The sequence below is a fragment of the Caretta caretta genome, chromosome 22, assembly GCF_965140235.1.
Source record: "Caretta caretta isolate rCarCar2 chromosome 22, rCarCar1.hap1, whole genome shotgun sequence".
NCBI classification, from domain to species: Eukaryota; Metazoa; Chordata; order Testudines; family Cheloniidae; genus Caretta; species Caretta caretta.
This window is the reverse complement of record NC_134227.1, coordinates 15,298,400-15,320,129: the sequence shown is the minus strand read 5'-3', so window position 1 is coordinate 15,320,129 and position 21,730 is coordinate 15,298,400. Positions and strand designations below refer to the sequence as shown.

At 44.1% G+C, this 21,730-nt stretch overlaps 1 protein-coding gene across 1 annotated transcript; it reads right to left on the bottom strand.

Moving 5' to 3' along the window:
- Positions 1-15,682: 15,682 nt before the first annotated feature.
- On the bottom strand, positions 15,683-21,292 carry BSX (brain specific homeobox). Its single transcript, XM_048827593.2, has 3 exons — positions 20,938-21,292; positions 18,321-18,517; positions 15,683-17,909 (listed from the first exon to the last, which is right to left on the bottom strand). Exons 1-3 carry the CDS (start codon positions 21,197-21,199, stop codon positions 17,661-17,663), a joined length of 708 nt encoding a protein of 235 aa, XP_048683550.1. The 5' UTR covers positions 21,200-21,292; the 3' UTR covers positions 15,683-17,660.
- Positions 21,293-21,730: the final 438 nt, after the last annotated feature.

The window sequence follows — 21,730 nt, the reverse complement described above, 5'->3', positions numbered from 1 at the left end:
TGATGGTTCTGTTTCTTTAACTTGGTAAATGAAGAATTAAATCCACAGATGAAATGTGATAAGGAAACGCACAAAAAAGGAGTTTTGGAGAACACATACTAAAAATCTTTTTAAAATAGGCAATTTCTGCAGGTTCTTGTTGACTCTTGGGTTTGTTTTCATCATATGTTGTCTTAGGGTGACCAGATGTCCCAATTTTATAGGGACAGTCCCGATATTTGGGGCTTTTTCCTATATAGGCTCCTATTACCCCCCCACCCCCGTTCCAATTTTTCACACTTTGTCTGCTCACCCTATGTTGTCTGCATAATAGATATAGAATCATGGTCCTGGCTCCATAGTTATGATTGCATCTAGGTTCCATCATAAGCCCCACCCCCAATATATTTAACCATGAATATTTGGCCTGAAAATTCCCTGATTTACTCTCAGGGCAAAGGAGAATTTTCCTGACAAGTTTGAGAAGCAAAAACAAAACAAACAAAAAAATCCAAAATTCATCCGGATTTGAAATTTTGACCAGTATCTAAAGTTTCTTTGGATCCTACTAGTCCCAAACTGCCTAGTTACTACCCCTTCAAACCTTTCTGTGCAGTTAAATCTCCTTGAAAACAAATGTGCGAGTTCACTTTAAAAGAAAACAAGTTGTAATTAAGGCAAGTCATTAACAATAGCTGTATCTAATCAAAATGATTATACTGTATGTGTGGGAGCCGAGGTCCATGGAATCCTCTGGCCTGAGCAAAGTTTGGTCTTGCTGAAGAAGGTGTACAGTGGAAGGGTTAATTGGGGACTACAGCGGAGAGAGTGAACGTGAAAAGCTTAAGTCTCTGTGCCTGCACTGAGTTTTCTGTAAAAGGTAAATATGGAAATGAGTTCCAAGAAATATTTTTAGTCTTATAATGGGCTAATTCTGGACTTTTGAATAGTTGGATGCAAACTCCTGCTAGGAGTTGAAGGTAATGTCACAAGTTAGCAGGAAGATCATTTTGCTTAATAAAGACAGGCCACTGAAAGACTCCAGTTGATGTCTGTGGGCTTTGAATCCCACTCTAAATTATTGAAATCAATCCATGATCTCAAACACTAGGAAACCAATGGCTCCTAGAATTGACAAGGAGTTAAGCATCAGTGCCGTATGTCATTGGAAAGGTTGCTTCCCCTCGATTTGAAACGAGGCCTTGATTACTTGGGCCTGGATTCAACGAAGTACTTAAGCATGTGCTTAAATGCTTTGCTGAACGATTACCTTAAAACAGGGAGACTTACAATCATTTTGGTCTATTTACCATAAATATTATGGAAGCACTGGAAACTTGCACGAGAAAATTCTCTGCATAGAGGTTTGGTTCAGCTTACGTGCAAAACGTTTTGCACTTAAAAGTACAGCAGCAGGGCAACCGTTTTGCAGCTTTCAGTGGATCCAGGACAAAATTATCCCTTCTTGGATTTTGGATTTGCTCTCTCTTACCTCTTGGCCCTTCAGCTCTGTTTAGCCTCAGGATTTACGTTACACAGACAGTTCCGTACCAGGCCAGTTATAATTGTTATCCTACTTATATTTTTTAAATAAAATGGTAACACTTTGAAGCATTTCTGGAGAAGGCCATAAACTTGTTGCCTCTGCTTTAAAGTGATAATCCCCCTTTAATACAAACCCGAAGCACCTATTTTTAATTGAACTTTTAGATGAATATCAAAGAGCTATTTATGTGTATCTAATATTTTAATTAGAGTATATTCTCAATTTAACCCATTAAATCCTCTTTGATGATCTCCATGTTTAGTGCTTAGCCCCAGATGCTAGAGATAATGAATACTGGACCTTTTGATTTAATGAGAACTTCTGCCTTTCTAGCCTGTCTCCCTTTGTATCCTTTTTTTCCCTCCGCGCTATAGAATTCAGTTAATTGAAGGAGTCTCTCACCACCACACATTAAGGAGTCGAAATTAGCATCCCTTTTCTGATTAGAAAATGCAAGCAGACATTTTCCCTTTGATCTCAGGATTGAGTTGAAGTAGGCAACAGCCCCCTGAAAATGAGCTGATGGCCTTATTATTAGGCTAAAATGCAGATGCGTCCGTGTGTTGCAAAATGCTTAATGTCTTAATTGATCACCTTCCTCACTGTTTGTCATCCTAGTACCTTTTATAGCTCATGTAAACTCGGGGGGGGGGGTGTTTTTTTTAAATAGTGACCTTTTAAGGAACATTAAAGGGCACCCACCAATATCCCCTTACCCCCAATATTAAAATTGTATCAATAAGTCCTGTCATTAATAGGATGCTTCCCCATGGCAAATAAATAAATAGTCCCATGAACACGATCATCTTGCAGACCATTTGCAAAGGACTGTATTTTCCCAAGGTGAAATTTGAAAAGAGGTTATTTTCAGTGTGCGCGCAAAGGAAGTCTTCTGATCTGCTTTAATAGTAATGCAAATTCTTTTTGCACCAAACAGATAACAGTGGTACAAAAGGGACTGCACAAGTAAATGATGAGCCTCCATCTGCTTAAAAGCAAAGGCCAAAACTTAATGTAATTCAAATTAGAAAGACAAAGAATTTAATAAGAAATTGGCTTGAATTTTGCATTAAGCATTCGGGACCACATTAAGGTTGACTCAGGCCCTTACTCTCATATCGAAATCAATGGAACTACATGGCAATGCATAGAGTAAAGTGTTACTCACATGAGTATGGGCGGTAGAATCAGGCCTTCAAACAATTAACCACCATGCCTCTGAGATTGTGCCTCCTCGGGCTCTGTAGTGTAGCGGCGGGGAATGTTAGAGCAGCATACCTCCCCTGGAACTTTCTCCTGGCTACTTTCATTCTAGAATACATCATAGAGCTGGATCCTTCCCTCCATGAGCCAGACCTAATTGTTGTAAAGTCAGTAACACGCACTGAAACAGCTTGTGTCTAGCTATAACTCTTGGCCAGGTGGTAGGGGTCACCTTGCTGAGGTGGGGATACCTGAATGCTATTTACATTAAGGATATCTAAAGAATCTCACTTCCCTCAAAAAAGGAACATATATTAAATCTATTTTTATTTCTGGACGATATAATTGGTTTTATGCAAATGTTATATGGGCATAAATATCTGGGATTCCCTTATATGGAATTAGTCTTCCTACTGTTTCCTTTCTTGGTTTCTTTCAGACCCCTCAAAAACTCTCTTTTTTGGGGGGGGTGTCCCCCCAGTTAGGTTTGATTGTTGTAGGCAAAAAATATTATGCCGTGAAGCTGAAAAAGTGCCTGAAAAATAAATCCACATGCTAATGACATTATTCACCACTGGAGATCACGTATTTAACCAAAGGGACAATAAGTTTGTTCTATTTTCTACAAATTCCCATCTAAAAGCCACATTCATCCCTGGCATGCTCAATGGAGTTGTCAGATTGCCAGTGAACTCAGTGGAATTAAAGCAAGGAAGCCCATGACTAGGGCTTCTAGGCTGTATGCAAATACAAATAATAAATAATAATAATTTGGCCTAATGGTTATACTTAGTCAGATCTGAAAATTGGCACACAGATCCAAATTGAATGCGGCCTCCTTGCACAACCGTTGCATGTGATGGTGAGACAAAAATACAAACACCTCAACAGAGTAGGAAAATTAATTTCACAAGGAAATAATGAAACATACGGGGACAAATTCATGCGTCTTGAACGGAATTACACCAGGGATGGATTTGACTCAGATTGGAGGTTTTTAGAAAGCAAAGCAAACCATTATCCCTTGAGTTTAATAAGTGAACTCCAGTAGAAAGTAATGCCTTTATTGGTCTGTGGCTACAGGCTTACGTCAGTGGTGTTATACCAGTGATAAACTTGGTCCAGTGCCTTAAAAATCTTCCACCACTTCCCTTTGGAAACAAATTCTGCAATAGATGGGATCACCAGAGGGAAGTATTTCCTAATACTCAACCTAAATACTCCTGGCACAAGAATAAATGAGTACGTGCACTAGAGGGTGAGATATGCTGGTTGATTTGGCTACAGAAGAGGTTTCTGTGAACACGGAGTGGTGTACAGGGACAGTATATACAGAGTGAAGCTCTACTGATGACAGCTGGCAAGAATGAGTTAAAGAAGCTTGCCTTACAGAAGAGGGCTGTTTTGAATGGAAATACAACTGAGCCAAAAACATGGATACAGCAGATGCTATAAAACTACCCAACAGCTCGTGCAATCACTGATTGTAAGTGCAGAGAGGGCAGCTGCAGGTAATGCCATATGGTTAGTTTTCCATGTACCACGAGGATCACTTAAATCAATTTGCCTTGCCTCAATACCTATGGCAAAGCCAGCATAATGCATTGCAATGGAGAATTCAGTCCCCTTGGCAGGAGCAAAGCAACCCTTAAGTAGCGTTAGTGATAGATAGCAAGATAAAATAAAACACAGAGTTCAAGTGGCTTGCCATAGGCCACAAAAATGAGGAGGTTAGTTAAACAGAAATTAAAAGGTACAGTGCTACAAGTGAAATCCCTGCAAGCTGCATGGAAACTTTTTAAAGACACCATAATAGAGCTCAGCCTAAATGTTTATCCCAAATTAAAAAAAAACATAGTAAGAGAACCAAAAAAGCTAAACATCCAAGTAAAAGAAGCAGTGAGAGGCAAAAAGGCATCCTTTGAAAAGTGGAAGTAAAATCATAGTGAGGAAAATAGAAAGCAGCATAAAAGCTGGCAAATTAAGTATAAAAATATAATTAGGAAGGCCAAAAAAGAACTTGAACAGCTAGCCAAAGATTCAAAAAGTCATTGCAAAAAAACTTTTTAAGTACATCAGAAACAGGAAGCCTGCTAAACAGCCAGTGGGGCCACTGGACGATGGAAATGCTAAAGGAGCACTCAAGGACGATAAGGCCATTGTAGAGAAACTAAATGAATTCTTTGCATCAGTCTTCATGGCTGAGGATGTGAGGGAGATTCCAGAACCTGAGCCATTCTTTTTTAGGTGACAGATCTGAGGAATTGGTCCAGATTGAGGTGTCATTTGAGCAGGTTTTGGAACAAATTGATAAATAAACAGTGATAAGTCGCGAGGACCAGATGGTATTCACCCAAGAGTTCTGAAGGAACTCAAATATGAAATTGAAGAACTACTAATAGTAGTCTGTAACCTGTCATTTAAATCAGCTTGTGTACCAAATGACTGGAGGATAGCTAATGTGACGCCAATTTTTAAAACGGGCTCCAGAGGTGATCCCAGCAATTACAGGCCTGTAAGCCTGACTTCAGTACCAGGAAAACTGGTTGAAAATATAGTATAGAAAAAAATTGTCAGACACATAGATGAACATAATTTGTTGGGGATGAGTCAACATGGTTTTTGTAAAAGAAAATCATGCCTCATCAATCTACTAGAATTCTTTGAGGGGGGTCAACAAGCATGTGGACAAGGGGGATCCAGTGGATATAGTGTACTTAGATTTTCAAAAACAACAAGGAGTCTGGTGGCATCATAAAGACTAATAGATTTATTTGGGCATAAGCTTTCATGAATAAAAAACCCACTTCTTCAGATGCACTTCTTTAGATTTTCAGAAAGCCTTTGACAAGGTCTCTCACCAAAGGCTCTTAATTAAAGTAAGCTGTCATGGGATAAGAGGGAAGGTCCTCTCATGGATCGGTAACTGCTTAAAAGATAGGAAACAAAGTGTAGAAATAAATAGTCAGTTTTCAGAATGAAGAGAGGTTAATACTGGTGTCCCCCAGGGGTCTGTACTGGGATCAGTCCTAATCAACATATTCATAAATGATCTGGAAAAGGGGGTAAACCGTGAGATGACAAAATTTGTAGATGATACAAAACTACTCAGGATAGTTAAGTCTCAGGCAGACTGTGAAGAGCTACGAAAGGAACTCTCAAAACTGGGTGACTGGGCAACAAAATGGCAGATGAAATTAAATGCTGATAAATGCAAAGTAATGCACATTGGAAAACAATCCCAACTATACATATAAAATGAGGGAGGTCTAAATTACCTGTTACCACTCAAGAAAGAGGCTCTGCAGGGGTGGCTGTCTCGTGGACTCTTGGCAGGTCCTGAGCTGGTTCCGGCCCCACCTCTGCAGTCTAAGGGGGCAACTTGGAGAGGGCAGTTTCAGCTCCCCAAAGGGCAGGTCTATCTCTAGGTGACTGGGAAGGGCAGCATGTAAGGGTGACTGCTAAGCCCAGGGGGTCCAAAAGGACCATTGCATAGGGGGTTGTCTCTGTGGCTGCCAGGCCGCATGCACATGCCTTTGGCGCCTGCCCGACCTGTGCCGACTGCACCTCGAATAATACAAGTTGGCATCAGACTCTGAAGAGTGCTCCTTGTTGAGGTGCCAGGGATCACCGGTGCCGAGGGTCTCTCGTACTAGAGTCCTTCCTCAGCCCCGAATTCCAAACCGATGCCAGAGCGCTCCGCACCGACACGCTCAGGCCTGAGCCTTGGCGGTCCGAAGTTGCTGAATAAAGTGCGGATTCTATGAGCAGCTGCTTCAAACTGAAATCCTGCACCTTTTTCGTCCTAGGTTTAAAAGCCCTGCCGATTTGGCAGCACTCGGTCTGATGCGCCTCCCCTAGACACCTCAGGCAAGAGCCGTGGGGGTCACTATTTGGCATGGGCTTGTGGCATGCGCTGCAAGACTTAAAGCCTTGGGCTCACGGGATGCCCCGGAGCCCAAAGAGGGATCGGGGATAGGGAAAGATCCCGCTCACAAATACCTATACTAACTAACAACTACAAAACAAGAAGAAGAACTAGGTGACTACACTAAGGGAACACTTGCAAAGCAAGCGAGTCACAGTTCCAACGGCGGCCATGGACGGTAAGAAGGAATTGAAGGGGGGTCAGGTCGTCAGGGTCATATATTGAGCACCATGAAGGGGGCTTCCCAGCTGACCAGACCAGAGCTGCTAAGGGAAAAAGTTTCTGATGACCGTGTATGCAGCGTGCACACACACCTGATTGGAATCAATGTGAACAAGCACTCAAAGAAGAACTAGGGGTCACCAAATGAAATTAATAGGCAGCAGGTTTAAAACAAACAGAAGGAAGTATTTCTTCACACAACGCACAGTCAACCTGTGGACCTCTTTGTCAGAGGATGTTGTGAAGGCCAAGACCATAACAGGATTCAAAAAAGAACTAGATAAGTTCACGGAGGATAGGTCCACCCATGGCTGTTAGCCGGGATGGGCAGGGATGGTGTCCCTAGCCTCTGTTTGCCAGAAGCTGAGAATACACAACAGGGAATGGATCACTTGACAAATTGGAGGATTGGGCCAAAAGAAATCTGATGAGGTTCAATAAGGATAAGTGCAGGGTCCTGCACTTAGGACGGAAGAACCCAATGCACAGCTACAGACTAGGGACCGAATGGCTAGGCAGCAGTTCTGCGGAAAAGGACCTAGGGGTGACAGTGGACGAGAAGCTGGATATGAGTCAGCAGTGTGCCCTTGTTGCCAAGAAGGCCAATGGCATTTTGGGATGTATAAGTAGGGGCATAGCGAGCAGATCGAGGGACGTGATCGTTCCCCTCTATTCGACATTGGTGAGGCCTCATTTGGAGTACTGTGTCCAGTTTTGGGCCCCACACTTCAAGAAGGATGTGGATAAATTGGAGAGAGTCCAGCGAAGGGCAACAAAAATGATTAGGGGTCTGGAACACATGAGTTATGAGGAGAGGCTGAGGGAGCTGGGATTGTTTAGTCTGTGGAAGAGAAGAATGAGGGGGGATTTGATAGCTGCTTTCAACTACCTGAAAGGGGGTTCCAAAGAGGATGGCTCTAGACTGTTCTCAATGGTAGCAGATGACAGAACGAGGAGTAATGGTCTCAAGTTGCAGTGGGGGAGGTTTAGATTGGATATTAGGAAAAACTTTTTCACTAAGAGGGTGGTGAAACACTGGAATGCGTTACCTAGGGAGGTGGTAGAATCTCCTTCCTTAGAGGTTTTTAAGGTCAGGCTTGACAAAGCCCTGGCTGGGATGATTTAACTGGGAATTGGTCCTGCTTCGAGCAGGGGGTTGGACTAGATGACCTTCTGGGGTCCCTTCCAACCCTTATATTCTATGATTCTATGATTACCTGCTCTGTTCATTCCCTCTGAAACACCTGGTATTGGCTACTGTCAGAAGACAGGATACTGAGCTAGCTGGACCTTTGGTCTGACCCAGTGTGGCCATTCTTATGTCATACAGAAATACAAAGAGGTAGAACATAAAAACCAGGAGTCCTTCAATACCAGTCTATCTTTAGACAGAATATCCCCATCTTAAGCAGGTAGAACCAGAACATTCTTTTTTAAATCCATTTATATTAGTAACTTGAATTACTCCACTTGTAACTGTTCCCAGCACCATCCCCTCATTCCCCCTTTGCTTGACAACTCCAGTTCAACTGGAATCTCTCCTTCTTTAAGTGCAGCACATATCCTTGTGTTTTCTCCTTTTCCCGTAAAATGAGAGTGTTCCCACTCAGGTATTTGTGTACAGTAATTAAATTCCTCCTTGACCTTCTGTTTTCAAAACTGCACATGTTAAGCTTTTGAACCCGTTCCTCAGAGAAGGGAGTAAGACCTGGGCTTTGTTAAGCACTACCTTAATGATTTTCTGATCAACTCCTTTTTTTATGGCTTTGTTGCTCCAGATTCTCTATTCTCTTCATTTGTATTCAGGTTCTTATATTGCACTCAACATTGGGGTATCCAAGTGCCTTTTGAGGCCGCTGGACAAGATTTTTGCTAGTGGCTTTGAAACTGTGCTGTTTCATGTGACATTTATAGGCTGACTATTTAGGATCATAGCATCAGCACCAAGCAGAAGAGGAGTAGTTTGTTCTATCATTTGTGCCCTGCAGATATACAGAAAACATTCTTATTGCAGTCAGAGGGGTTTTAGAACTCCTGTTAATGTGAGATCCTGTTTGACATGTGCCTTTAGCTCGCTAAATGTTTCAACCTTTTCCATCCCATAACCCCCATGTTAGCACAGATAAAAGCTTTGGGGATCATCTTTCCTTCTGGCAGTAAAGACCGGCAGTGTGGTCATGATGCCCTGAAGCCTGCTTGTGACAGTCATCGGCATAAGTCATCGCTCAGTTCTTTGGCCTCAAACATAGACCTTCAGAGAAGTAAGCCTTGGATAACTCTTCCCAAAAGAAGACTTACTTTCCAGCTCTGTGTTAATATTGGAGGCCAGGGGATCGTGAAAACCATTTATTTAGAATCTGGGCAGGGGCCAGGGGAAGATGATTAGCTCATTGCAAACAGAATACAAAGCCATTGACCCTAACTTATGTCACTGGCTCAAATGAGATCCAAATTAGAAATGACCAATAGTTGTTAACACTGAGGGCTTTAGATAACCTATCTAAAAGGAGTTGTGTTTTCAGTCCAGTAGACAAATATCCTATGTTGATCACAACATAACAGAATCAACAAATGAGTCAGAGGTCAGTGACAACGTTTCATGCTTTTTCTTGTGCAAGAACTGAAGTTATAAAAGATGGTTGGCAGCCATAAGTTAGACCCACAATCAAACAGGACAGACACCAAAACACAAATGTCCTTTAAAAACTATAGTCACTCTAGAATTAAATATTTTAAAGCGATCTGCTACATGTTATCCCCTGGGTTTTACAGAAGTTCCATGACATAGAAAAGATATGCCAGGAAATCAAATAATCTTTACTGTACCAGTACCACGATCAATGTGAGATGTTGGCATGTGCCAGTAATAAGAGCATCAACCTTTGCCAAGAAGTTTTTCCAAGAACTGGACGTAGCGTAACAGGTGGGAGGTATAGCAGACTAAGCAACCTCACCAAGATGAAGGCTGCATTTTGCATTATAACAATGCTGGAAGACTAAAAAGATTTGGCTTGGTACTCTAAGCATCAGGACTGAAGCCTCTAGGCTGAATTAAAGGATCTGCTTTCCAGGGAGCTATACTCTTCCTAGCATGAATTCTTCTTTCCCCTTGTTCGGTCTTGTTTCTTCTTCCTTCCCTGCAGTCAATAGTCATTTGCATTTCTTACCCCTCTAACTTACTTAGTAAGCTATTCAAGGCATCATAAGCTCCACCTATTGCATGTTTGTAAGACACCATGCATACCTATGCCCACTGCATGCCTACTAGACTCTCTGGAGCCACAGGTTCATATCCCAGCAAGGCTTTACGAAGCCCTTCAGCCTTCCATGGTACATAAGAGTTCATCTATTTTAGTGCAGCAGGGGGCTGGAGCAAAAGGATTACAATGAGATCCTGTCTCTTCTGTATGGACAGGAAAGATTCTATGGCACGTGCACACAAGTGAGGATTTGCTCTAGGCTCTGAGGTCAACATTTCCTCAACTGATCTGCAGGTTTGGTCAATCCTCCTAACCCAAAGATGGCTGTATTTCAGTGGTGAGTGTGTGTAAATTGCTTCATAGAATCGTAGGACTGGAAGGGACCTCGAGAGGTCATCTAGTCCAGTCCCCTGCACTCACGGCAGGACTAAGTATCAGGATCCTTCCAACTGAGAGGCGCTCTATAAATGCAAAGTGGGGCCTGACATTGTATGAGAGATTGCTGGGAGGGCCCAGTGTGTATTTCTAATTCTTTGTTGTAGGGCTTCTTTAGCTGCATTCTGTCGTAACGAAGTTGGATACAGGTCGCTGTAGCATTTATCCCTTGTGCCACTTCAATACCACTTAAAATATTTGAGCCAGAACTCGTGAATCATGTTGTGGTGCTTCATAAAATCGTGCTTTGTAGCTATACTCAGAGGGCCACAACTCGCTGTTACCACTCAAGAAAGATCTTGGAGTTATTGTGGATAATTCAGTGAAAACATCTGCTCGATATGCAGCCACAGTCAAAAACGCTAACAGAATGTTAGGAGCCATTAGGAAAGGGATAGATAATGTACCATGGATTTATATAGTAACATTCTGACATCCTGAATACTGCGTGAAGTTCTGATTGCCCCATCTCACAAAAGATGATTAGAATTAGAAAAGGTACAGAGAAGGGAAACAAAAATGATTAAGGTCTGGAAGAAGTTCCATACAAGGAGAGATTAAATAGACTGGGACTGTTCAGTTTAGAAAAGAGATGACTAAGGGGGACTATGATAAAGGTGTATAAAATCATGATTCATGTGGAGAAAATGAATGAAGAGTGTTACATACCCCTTCATATAACCCAAAAAGCCAGGGGGTCACCCAATGAAATTAATAGGCAGCACGTTTAAAACAAACATATGGAAGTACTTCTTCACACAATGCACGGTCAACCGATGGAACACATTGCAAGGAGATGTGTGAAGTCCAAAAGTATAACTAGGTTCAAAAAATAATTAGATACATTCATGGAGTATAGGTCCATCAATGGTTATTAGCCAAGATGGTCAGGGATGCAACCCCCATGCTCTGGGTGTCCTTACACCACTGACTGCCAGATGCTGGGACTGAACCCCCATGCTCTGGGTGTCCTTACACCACTGACTGCCAGATGCTGGGACTGAATAACAGATGATGGATCACTCGATAATTGCCCTGCTCTGTTCATTCCCTCTGAAGCACCTGACACTGGCCAGTGTTGGAAAACAGGATACTGGGCTAGGTCGGACATTGGTCTGATGCAGTACAGCCATTCTTATGTTCACCCTTTGTCTCCTATAAGTCTTTCTAGGTTTTGCACATGCCAGCTGGACTTTTTAAAAGGCAAAATGCCATTCTCCTACTGCCCCAGTGAAACGCTTCTAGCCCATGTATTTCAGTACTGTCAATGTGTTCCCTTCCATCACATCACTGCACAGGAATAGAGCACCCCAAGAGAGCCCAAGCCCTTTGAGTGAGCACACACTATCCTCCAATGGCTTTTTATAGCTGCTGACCAGCATACGACGGGGCTTACTTAGCCCAGAACTGGAACCAGCCCTTTAAACCCTGCCCTCTAGAGGGCATTATAAAAGGGGCTTTGCCAAGCATTTCCCTTTCTTAAGGACCCTGCAAGTTAAAAGCAGCACCACCCCCAGCTCTTACGGTGATGTTCTCTCATTCCTCCCACACAGGGAAAGAAGGGCCTAAGTATTCTATGGTATTATCCACCTTTCCCACGCAGGTAAGTGATAAATCCTTCCAATCCCAAACACCGCCTTTCCTTCTGGAGGGTGACTAAGCACTCAGCAGTGTAATGCTGCTTTAATTTGATAGCTCCCTGTGAGACATCCTATTCTGGAATAAGTCACTTTATTCCAAAATAATTAGTGCCCTCACAAAGCATACTAATTAGCCACTTTATTCCAGAATAGTGTCTACAGGGAGCTATTTTGGAATAGCTTATTCTTCAGTAGCTATTCTGCTCACTTTCCCCCATGCAGACAAACCCTAAGTGGCTGAAACAATGTTATTTAGATAGTCCCATAAATATACCTTGTGCTTTACAGCCAAAGTCTAGTGTCCCTGTTGCGAGTCTGCACTATCAGCCGAGTCATCTCCAACACTTCAGAAAGTCTCTTCTAGTTCTAGCAGCTGCAACGTGAACAATATTGTCCTTAGCTGAGCTAGGGGAAAAGATTAGGAGCAGCCTGAAGGCAACCCAAAAATAAGCCATTCTTGAAGCAAAATAAGAGCATGTATACAAGAAGTTTCACTTGTTTAATTAAACTGGTGCAAGCTTGTGTGGAAACAAGACCAAACAGAGACTACAGTGCAAACTAGATATGTCTCTTTTGGGTTACAGCACTCCATGTTCACAATGCTTTATTCACTACCTCAGTGCTCCTTATTCATGTGCACCTGCTCTCCCATTAACACCTCATTAGGGCACACACCTGCAGAGCCTTGACTTCAACTTGCTGCATTGTAGCCACTAATTCCCTGTTATATTCATGAGCACGTGTCAGAGGGGGTCTGGTGGTTTAAAAGTCTTCTCTCAAGCCACGTGGCAAAACATCACCACAGCTACCAGGCATTGTCATTAGATTCAGCTGTCAGGATGAGGTCCAAAGGGTCTCTGCAGTTTCAGCTTCCCTCTCTCCTCTCCAGATAGTCCTGCCAAGTCAAAGTTGAAGCATGCGAGCAGAGGGCACTGTAAACGAAGCTTATACTGCCTCTGCTTTACCTACTTCACTCTCCAGGGCTGGCCATCTGGTACCTTTCACCAGCAACCTAGGGTCATGTCAGGGCTGAGTCCACAGAAGATTTGCACTATTGGCCAACAGTATTTGGGGTATTATGATGCTACACCTGGACATTCATAGCAGGCTGCAACTAAGAGCCACCTTCTCCCAGCTGACACTTCAGATTACTTCTATCCAAGCTAACCAACAAAGCCTCTCAAACAGAACATAAGAAAAAGCCTTCACCACAAATGTCCCTTTCTCCACGGGAGGATGCAGGCTTTTCCCCCCCAATGCTTGTCCAGTTTGCAGTCAGAGTCAAAACAATTCAGTGTCATTCTTGCTGACCCAGGAAACATTGGCAGGAAGGGCTCTTCCTACCACTATCCCAATCCATTATGAGGGACAAGGTACATTATATGCTGCCCTCCTTCCCAGAACTTGTCCTGATTGGATGAGAGAAGGGAACTCTGCCCCGCCCTGTAATACCAGCTTCCTGCTCCCCAGCTCTAAGGAGAATGGTAAACAGAGTTTTTCTAGACATCACCTGTTACCCCCAACTTTCCTTTTCATTTGATTGCATTTATTTATTTATTTGCAAAGGGGCTCAGGGTCGAGGAAAGATAAGGGTATTTTGTAAATCAGCGATGTAGTTTAAGGGTGACATGCACGCCTGGGCAAAGAGACAGTACGAGAGCTAGACATTGCTTGAATCCAGTTTACACCCTATTTTGGGTGCCTTCAACGTTCATGGACCTTGTTCTCGGATGCATTTCTTCCCTAGGTGACACACTTCTGCAGAGTGAGATAATGTCGGAGGAAGACTGGGACCAAATTATTACTATACACTCAAGGGAAGAAGACTATCTAGCCTCAACTTGCTCCAAAGGGGACTGGCTGCACAACTCTGGTCATGCAACTTCATTTGCATTACAGCCCGGTGCATTGTTTTGAGATTATACCCTTGGGTTCCCTATTATTTTTTGTGGCACATTCTAGACCTTTCTGTATGAAGGACCAAATTCTGGCATGTGCAGAAAGGTGGTTCTCAGTAGGTGGACCGTTGCCTACTCCAAGCCAAGCCCCCTGCTTAAACAAAACAACAGCTGCTCCCCTGGCCCTCTGCAAGAGGAGCCATGGAGGGACATGATGAGGTGGAGCCTAGGGGTGTTTTTTGCATGTTTGTGTGCACACATCCACTGCCTATGCTCACACCCAGAGATTATTCCTGCTGTGGATAAGAATCATCTGCATATAGTGGCAGGGGCTGCTGCCTGCAAGCATACAGGCTCACACAGACTCAGCTATTGCCGTACAGCTGTGCACTCTCTTTGGAGGCATTTGCCTTGATTATCTTGAAAGTGGTAACAGAGCACATGATAGTCCCTGCACTGTTTATTCAAAATTGGGTGTCTAGCAATGCCAGTCCAAGGGTGGGGTGAGTAACATCACACTCTTCTTAAAGAGGAATAGACATTTTGCAAATGGCCAGTATAAATATAATTCTTAATCCAATGGTGCTCTCCACTTCTGTAGTCCCTGCAATTTCTTCTGTGCTTCCTGTCGCATTTCCCATAATAATCCACCCTGCCCTTTTTCCTGCCATGCACTCTGCATGTACTCTCCACATAAGAGCATTTACTACATGCCTTTGTTTCCAAAAACTGGGAAAAGATCATTAGGAAGCATAATAATGTGCCTTTTCTGTTCACACAGGAGCAAAAGCAATTCTCACTGCAAGTGACAGAACCATACCCACAAATGTGAAGAATTCTGATTTTTAATGTCACTCAGAGTAATGTACATTTTAAGTGATCCCTTGTGTGTATTTACTTCTGAATTCTCTCTTTTTTCTCTATTTCATAAAATTATTTGTGCTAAATCATGGTACTCATAAACCATGAATATCTTAGTCTGAATAAAGAACACTGTGACTTTAAGAACTGCTGCAAACAAAGACATTGGTATATGCTTTCTTTTTACTGATGACATCGGTTGTGAAATCTGGTCTCTATAATACTCTTGTATACAACATTTGTTGGGAGTTAATGTTATCATTAAAAATGGTAATCAGAATCTTAACATTAAAACATTATCGTATAGCTCCTTGTTAGTATTAATTTTAGAAACTAGTCTGTATGCTGTGGCTGTTTTACTCACACTTTTATTAAATGTTGATGAAAGACATACCAACTAAAAAAACACTTCCACAGCCTACAAGATACAAATATAACATAAGAAAACTATCAAATTAAATATCAAATGCACAAAAATAACAAATTAAATGTATTGTCCTTCCTAGTGCTTTGGTTTAGATATTGCCAGAGTCAGTGATCATGGATATATAATAAAGGCTTTCATCTAGCTGATATCTCATTGTATTGACACTATTCAATGACTTTTGTTATAGCTAGAATGGATTTCAAGGGTGATTTTCTAAAGAACAATTATATATTCGAGGAATGTTGGTGGGTCTTACCCTTTGAACTATAATCTTTAAGGAGCTGCATACGTTAGCAGCAAAATATTGTGATTGAAAGTCATTAAAGAAAAGAGTTTTCTCTGAAGTGTTTGTAAACACAGTCCAAAAACACACATTCATTATCGGGAAGTTTTTCAGGTGTGATCTTTATTATTCTAATTATACTGCAAACCCACAAAAGGGAAGGAAACATACAAGTTTAAATAAGTCATCATTTTGCTGATGAATATGGGGCACTTTTTAAATTTTTGCAACAAAACTGCATGTCCTACAGTCCAAAAACCAGAAGTGCTAAGGACACCCAACAACCAAATCAACTCTTAATAAAAAATAAATAAATTAAAAACAATTACAAAAAACCCTAAAGAGAGACTGAAATGGAATTTGGAGTGTTTGCAAAGACGTGGTTTAAAATAGAACACCGAAGAAGACATCAGAAATCAATCTTTCCTTATGGTTCTTCGAACAAAAGCTTGTATTCAATATCAAACGTCTGTCAACAAGAATTGTGCCTTTCCTTCTTGTCAGTACTTTATACCAGGAAATGTTTTGTTTAGCTGGAAATTCAAGATATTTCACTGTAATGTAAATAAATAAAAAGCAAGCCTGAGGCATCATTGAAGACTCTTATATACAACTCTGCAACGCAGAGATGGATTTGCAGTGTTATAGCTGGATATGTTTCAGACTGTCAGCCGAAGGTGTAGATTTAAAACCGCTGGACAGTTGCGAACTGTGGTATGGTGGAATTCATACATCAGGCACTCCCAATGAAACATGAGTCAGACTTTAAACTAGTTTATGAACATACTCCGTTAAAAACAAACGTATTCTAAAACTGATTCACATCAGGAAACGATTCATAAATCATACTTTGGATGGAGGTAAGCTGTTAAAATTATACAAGATCAATTTTACTAAACAAATTCGATTCATTTTTTTCTGAATGTCTTAAGAAAAATCAAGTTTATTAGCAATGCTTTTTCCCCCTTTACAAGCTCGGAATTATATACAATGTATTTTTCTTACCTGCCTCTTTGGAGAAACTTTATGCAATTTAGTGTTTAAATATATGCATTCGCTGGAGTGTGTCTGATTTTAGATGGTAATTTACAATAATATTAAGGGAAATTGTCTGGATACACCATTCATTGTCATTGCTTTGTGACTAAGCGAGCTTCTGTCTCACTCGAGTCGACGTATCCCTGATTTTTAACTCTCAACACCAGCGTACTAAAATAATATACCGGATATAAGTTTGATGTTAAACTAGGGAAAGCTTTGCCTACGGATAAATGTTATCCATGCATTTCGAACCAGACCGGAAAATTGGAATATAGGGAGGTGATTTTGCTATCTTTTTATTCAGTTTTCAAAGCAAATGTCAAATTTGTACTTGGCTTTGAACGAAATTAGAAGTACCTGCTATTTATACAACATGTTTGCGGGACACACAAACTATCTGCCAAATAACAGAAGGCTGGTTATACTTTGGTCCACATTAGAGAATGTGATCGTGTTTAAAAACACGTCCAAAACAATCGAGTTTAGCCGTGACTAGCTGACTTTGTTGTCTTTGTCTACGCTGAGAGGTTCGTGTTAGCTAGCTATCTCGGTTGTTTTTAAGTCGTGCTTAAACACGATCAACCTCCCATGCTTAGTTGTGCTAGCTCAAAGGGACTCAAAAGTCGACAGAAGTTAACAAGCGTGAGCTGAATTAGAAATAACCAAGCCGGGCAGATTCTACCCGCAACCAATGATATAAACCGGACTGCTCGCTCTATAATTATGTTTACATCGAATCCGATGCGTTTCTTTCCCAGACTGTCCAAACAGATCCGTTCAAACGTGACCTTAAAATATTCTCTGGCTCCAGCACTAGCCGGGTCTATTGGGGACTGCTGGGGCCTGGGACAAGCTTTTTAAGCGACGGGTCAGACACACCTGCCTTGGTTATTGGGCCGAGGAGACATGGCTCTTAGCACTCCGCAGGCAAACCCAGAAGATCAGGTGCCTCCAGTCACCCGGGCCCTTCGCCTTGTGGGGAGGGGAAAGAGCATGTCTATATCAGATGCGGGGTGGCGCAAATGTCCCCATCCTCAACGATGTCCACCTCATCTTCGTTCTCCTCCAGCAGGAACGCGGGTTGCTGGCTGGCCTTGCGGAGGTCCGAGCTGGCTTTGTCGGTCAGTTCAGGCTCGCTGGAGCCCTGCTCCAGGCACTCCTCCCCGCTGGGGTTCTTTGGGTCGTCTTGGGTTTTCCTCAGTTGCTTTTTGTGCTTCATTCTTCTGTTCTGGAACCACGTTTTTACCTGTGAGAGAAAGGGGAGGAACAATTTCGCGTGTGCCCCAGCTCCCCAGGGGGCACCTTCTCCCCAGTGCATGGCATGAGCACGCATGGCGGTAGCATGCGCCCCAGCTTCACACGTGGTAACTGCACCCCGTGCCTGGCATGTCATTTCCATGCTGCCCGGCCTCAGACTGAGGCCCCTCATCCCAAGATGTCCCCTCGGAACACAGCTGGAGGGCACCACGGGGGTGGCAGCTGCTGCCTGCTTCCCCGCGGGCCTCTCCCCAGCTCCTTAGGCCACTGCAGGGAACCGGGAGGTCGAGGAGACGCCTGGGGCTGGGGCGCAGAGCCGGGGGCAAGCCCCAGTGTCCCTTCCCGGGTGGGGGTCTCTCCATCCCCCGGGTGTTGCACGGGAACCTCCGTGGCTGGGTACCTGCGTCTCGGAGAGGCTGAGGGCGGCGGCCAGCTCCACGCGCTCCGGGGTGGACAGGTACCGCTGCATCTCGAACCTCTTCTCCAGGCCGGAGAGCTGCGAGTCGGAGAAGACGGTGCGGGCCTTGCGGCGGCGGCAATGCTTGCCGGGGAGCTCGGCGTGCGGGTGGTGCTGGAAGAGGGCGGGCACGGGCATGCCTGCAGCGGGGGGCACAGGGGAGAGAGGCCGTGGGACGGGGCGGGGACCGAGGCTGGAGAGCCGGGGTCCTCTCCCCCTTCCCCAGCCCAGCCTGGAGGGAAAGGAGCTCCCCACCCCCTGCCCTTCCCCACCCACCTGGTGTGGACAGTGCACGCTGCAGGGTGAGGGGTGGGAGCGCCGCGGCCGCTGCCCCGCACCGCTCAGCCTCGTGCGTGTGGCCCGGGAGGAGTCCCTGGGGTGGCAGAGCCCGCATCTAGGTGAGTCAACATGGCTCGTCTCCCCAGGGGCCAGGCGACTCCCGAATCCACCCTACATTCTGTTCGCACCGGTTTCTTCTTGGGGTGAGGGGCAGAGTCTGTCCCAGGCTGGCATCTCCCTGCCGCGCACAAAGAATGCACCAGGAGGCGGCTTGGAATTTGGCACAGTTGTTCTCCTGGGCAGCCCCTTGGCATTAACTCATTCCACAGACATAGCTCAGCCGGAGAAATGTTAAGTAGAACGTGTGTGTGTGTGTATTCTTTTTACACACACACACACACACACACACCAGTGAAAGATTTTTTTTTAAAGTAAGCTGACATGAACAGGGTGGGTATTTACAAATTGTGCAACAAGTGGAATTTTGGTCTGGTTGCAATTCCGGGGTCTAGAATAAAGACAATTATTACTTAAACAATATTATATATACACCCACCTGTGTAGAAATGTACTCGAATTATACAAACATAAATGCACACATAAAACGTGAGTGTATGTAATATATAATTACACAAACGTGTGTAATTGTGTGTATATACACTCATAAACACACACCGAATAATTTTAAACATATACACACAGTTACACAAACATGGGCACACTCATTTTGGGTGTGTAATTGTATATTACACACTTACAAACACAGAGACGTGTGTATGTAATCAGATTACACGAGTGTATTAGGTGTGTCTATTTCTTTAACCTGTGAACTTAATCCTCCCCCGCCCTTATTTTAGAAAACCAGCGCGGGATGATATGTTGAGGTATAGATCTATGAAACCCATCGCTTTGCAACACTATATCACGAGGGTCGGTTCTCTCTCTGCCCTCCTCACTCTCCCCACCCCATGTATAACAGTGGGAAAGCAACATACTCAAACTCGGTTAAAAAGAAAAGAGTAGCGGGCTGATTTCCGAGGTGGGGAGGATTCGCACACCGGATTTAGTTTCTCGGTATCTCTATTCCGAACCCGACACGCGTTTCCGTTCAAATTATTTCTATTGATGGTAGCGAATAATAAATCCAGTCCTCGCTTTTCATTTGATCATGCGATTTCTTTGTGATTTATTCATCAGCCGCTCTGTTAAATACTTCGAAGGGTCCACTTTCTTTTACAGCCAAAGGTAAGGGTGTTTATTTTATTTTATTAGACAATTGGTTCCGTTTGTTCTCCCTAGTCTCTGTAATTCTGTACTGGATTGATCTTCTTGCTCTGCGCACAGTTTAATCGGGCACATTTTTGAAAATCGAAATTCACTACCAGCTTCCTGGGAGGCACAGACAAATATTTACCACCTGTGCCGCGAAGATCGGAAGGAAGGGACTCACTGATTGACTGGATGCGGGAAAGGACAGTCGGAACACAAATTAACTTTTTTTAAAGGCCAGACAATCTTTTCGCGTAGGAAGCCGAAGAAGTCAGGAATTTTACCCCAGACAGCTACGCAGATAAATTCCTCTGAACTTTTTGGTACTAAATAGTAAGTGATGGATGCATTGATCGGAAATAAAAAGGTGCAAAATCATTTTTAGTAACTTGGAAATCGAGGTTGTTGAGCTTCCCCCCCCCCCCCCCCAGGAACAAAACTAACAGAGTTTCCGCTCTTTTGAAGATGCATGCTCTAAAAGTAGGTCAGTGATGGATACACAGACCTGTGAATGCAGCTTCGATAGGATTTCTGCTGGCTTATTTTTTAGAGCACAGAACATTTGGACCCTAAGAAAAGATTCTCTCGAAAAGTGAGTAAGCAAACTGTGATTTCTGTTCAGAGAGAGGGAGGTTAGACACCAGTCTCTGACAGCAGGAGAAGAAATGCGACACGCACGTTATCTTTGCTATGGTATTCAATAGACCCCCGCATGTACAGGCACCGGCTAAATCCGCTGACGCCGTTGATCCAGGCCACGGAATAAAATAAACTAGTGGAGTCTGATTGTTATTATAATGATTCCCCCAACCTGTAGCATCGGCAGGCGTGTAAAATCTGCCTTGATGTATAACAGGTGCCATTCCTTGAAGGATGGAGCGTGTCCCTTGCTAGGAGATGAAATCCCCCAGGTCTGCAGTGCTGGGCTCTAAGACTGGGTTCGCCTGCCAGCACAGTACCCCCTCCTTCTAAGGCCGAAACAAACACAAGGCGAATGGGGCACCCAACTTACCCGAGGCGGTTAAGAAGTACGGGTGGTGATGCTCCGGCTTGTGGAGCGCATGGTGCGGATGGGGCGCCAGGAGGGTGGGGGTGGGCATCAGAGGGTACCCATAGTCCAGGAGAGGAACCCTGGAGGCTAAGGGGCTGGAGAAGTGCTCTGGCGGGACCTCTCTCAAGGACTTGGGCTTGTGGAGCAAAATGTCTTCGATGAAGAAGGAGGTCGGCCTTGGCGCGGAGACGGGGTGCGCGGGCGCGGTAAAGTGGAGGTCCATGTCCCCAGCCGGAGGGGACCGCGCTGGAGGAAGGGGCTGCGCGAGGGGGGATGGCCTCCGATTCCAGCCCCGCCGGCTGAAGACCCGCAGATCGCAAGCGCCAGAAGAGAAGATCAAGGTGGCTCCGGGCGGCTTGGAGGAGATTTGTGGAGAGAGGGGGCTCTGCCGCGAGCCAATCGCGCACCAGCAGGGCGGAGGGAAAAGGGTTTTTCATTTCCTAGTGTCACCCAAATTAATGGAGAGGTTGAAAGGAAGGGGGCGCTGGCCAAGGTCCTGAATCGGTCCATTAAAGGGCCGTTAACAAGGCTGGTGCGAGGCCATTGGGGATAGTTAGTTATGCAAGAAGGGGGCATGGAAAACGTGCTCGGAGCTGATGGAGATTCTGAAGCAGACCGAGCCCCAGGATCCCAACCACAGAGAGAGGGGGTCCCCTTCAAACATGTAGATGCTTCAGGGTCAGACAAATGTCTGCAGCCCGCCAGCACTGGCTTATTGAATATAGGCAGGCACTTTTCCCTGGATCTGCATCCC

Coding starts and splice junctions, on each gene's coding strand:
- BSX (XM_048827593.2), bottom strand. CDS start 21,199: ATGGACCTCCACTTTACCGCGCCCGCGCACCCCGTCTCCGCGCCAAGG. Junction 18,518..20,937: donor GTACTTCTTAACCGCCTCGG/GTAAGTTGGGTG, acceptor CCCCCGCTGCAG/GCATGCCCGTGCCCGCCCTC. Junction 17,910..18,320: donor TCAGCCTCTCCGAGACGCAG/GTACCCAGCCAC, acceptor TTTCTCTCACAG/GTAAAAACGTGGTTCCAGAA.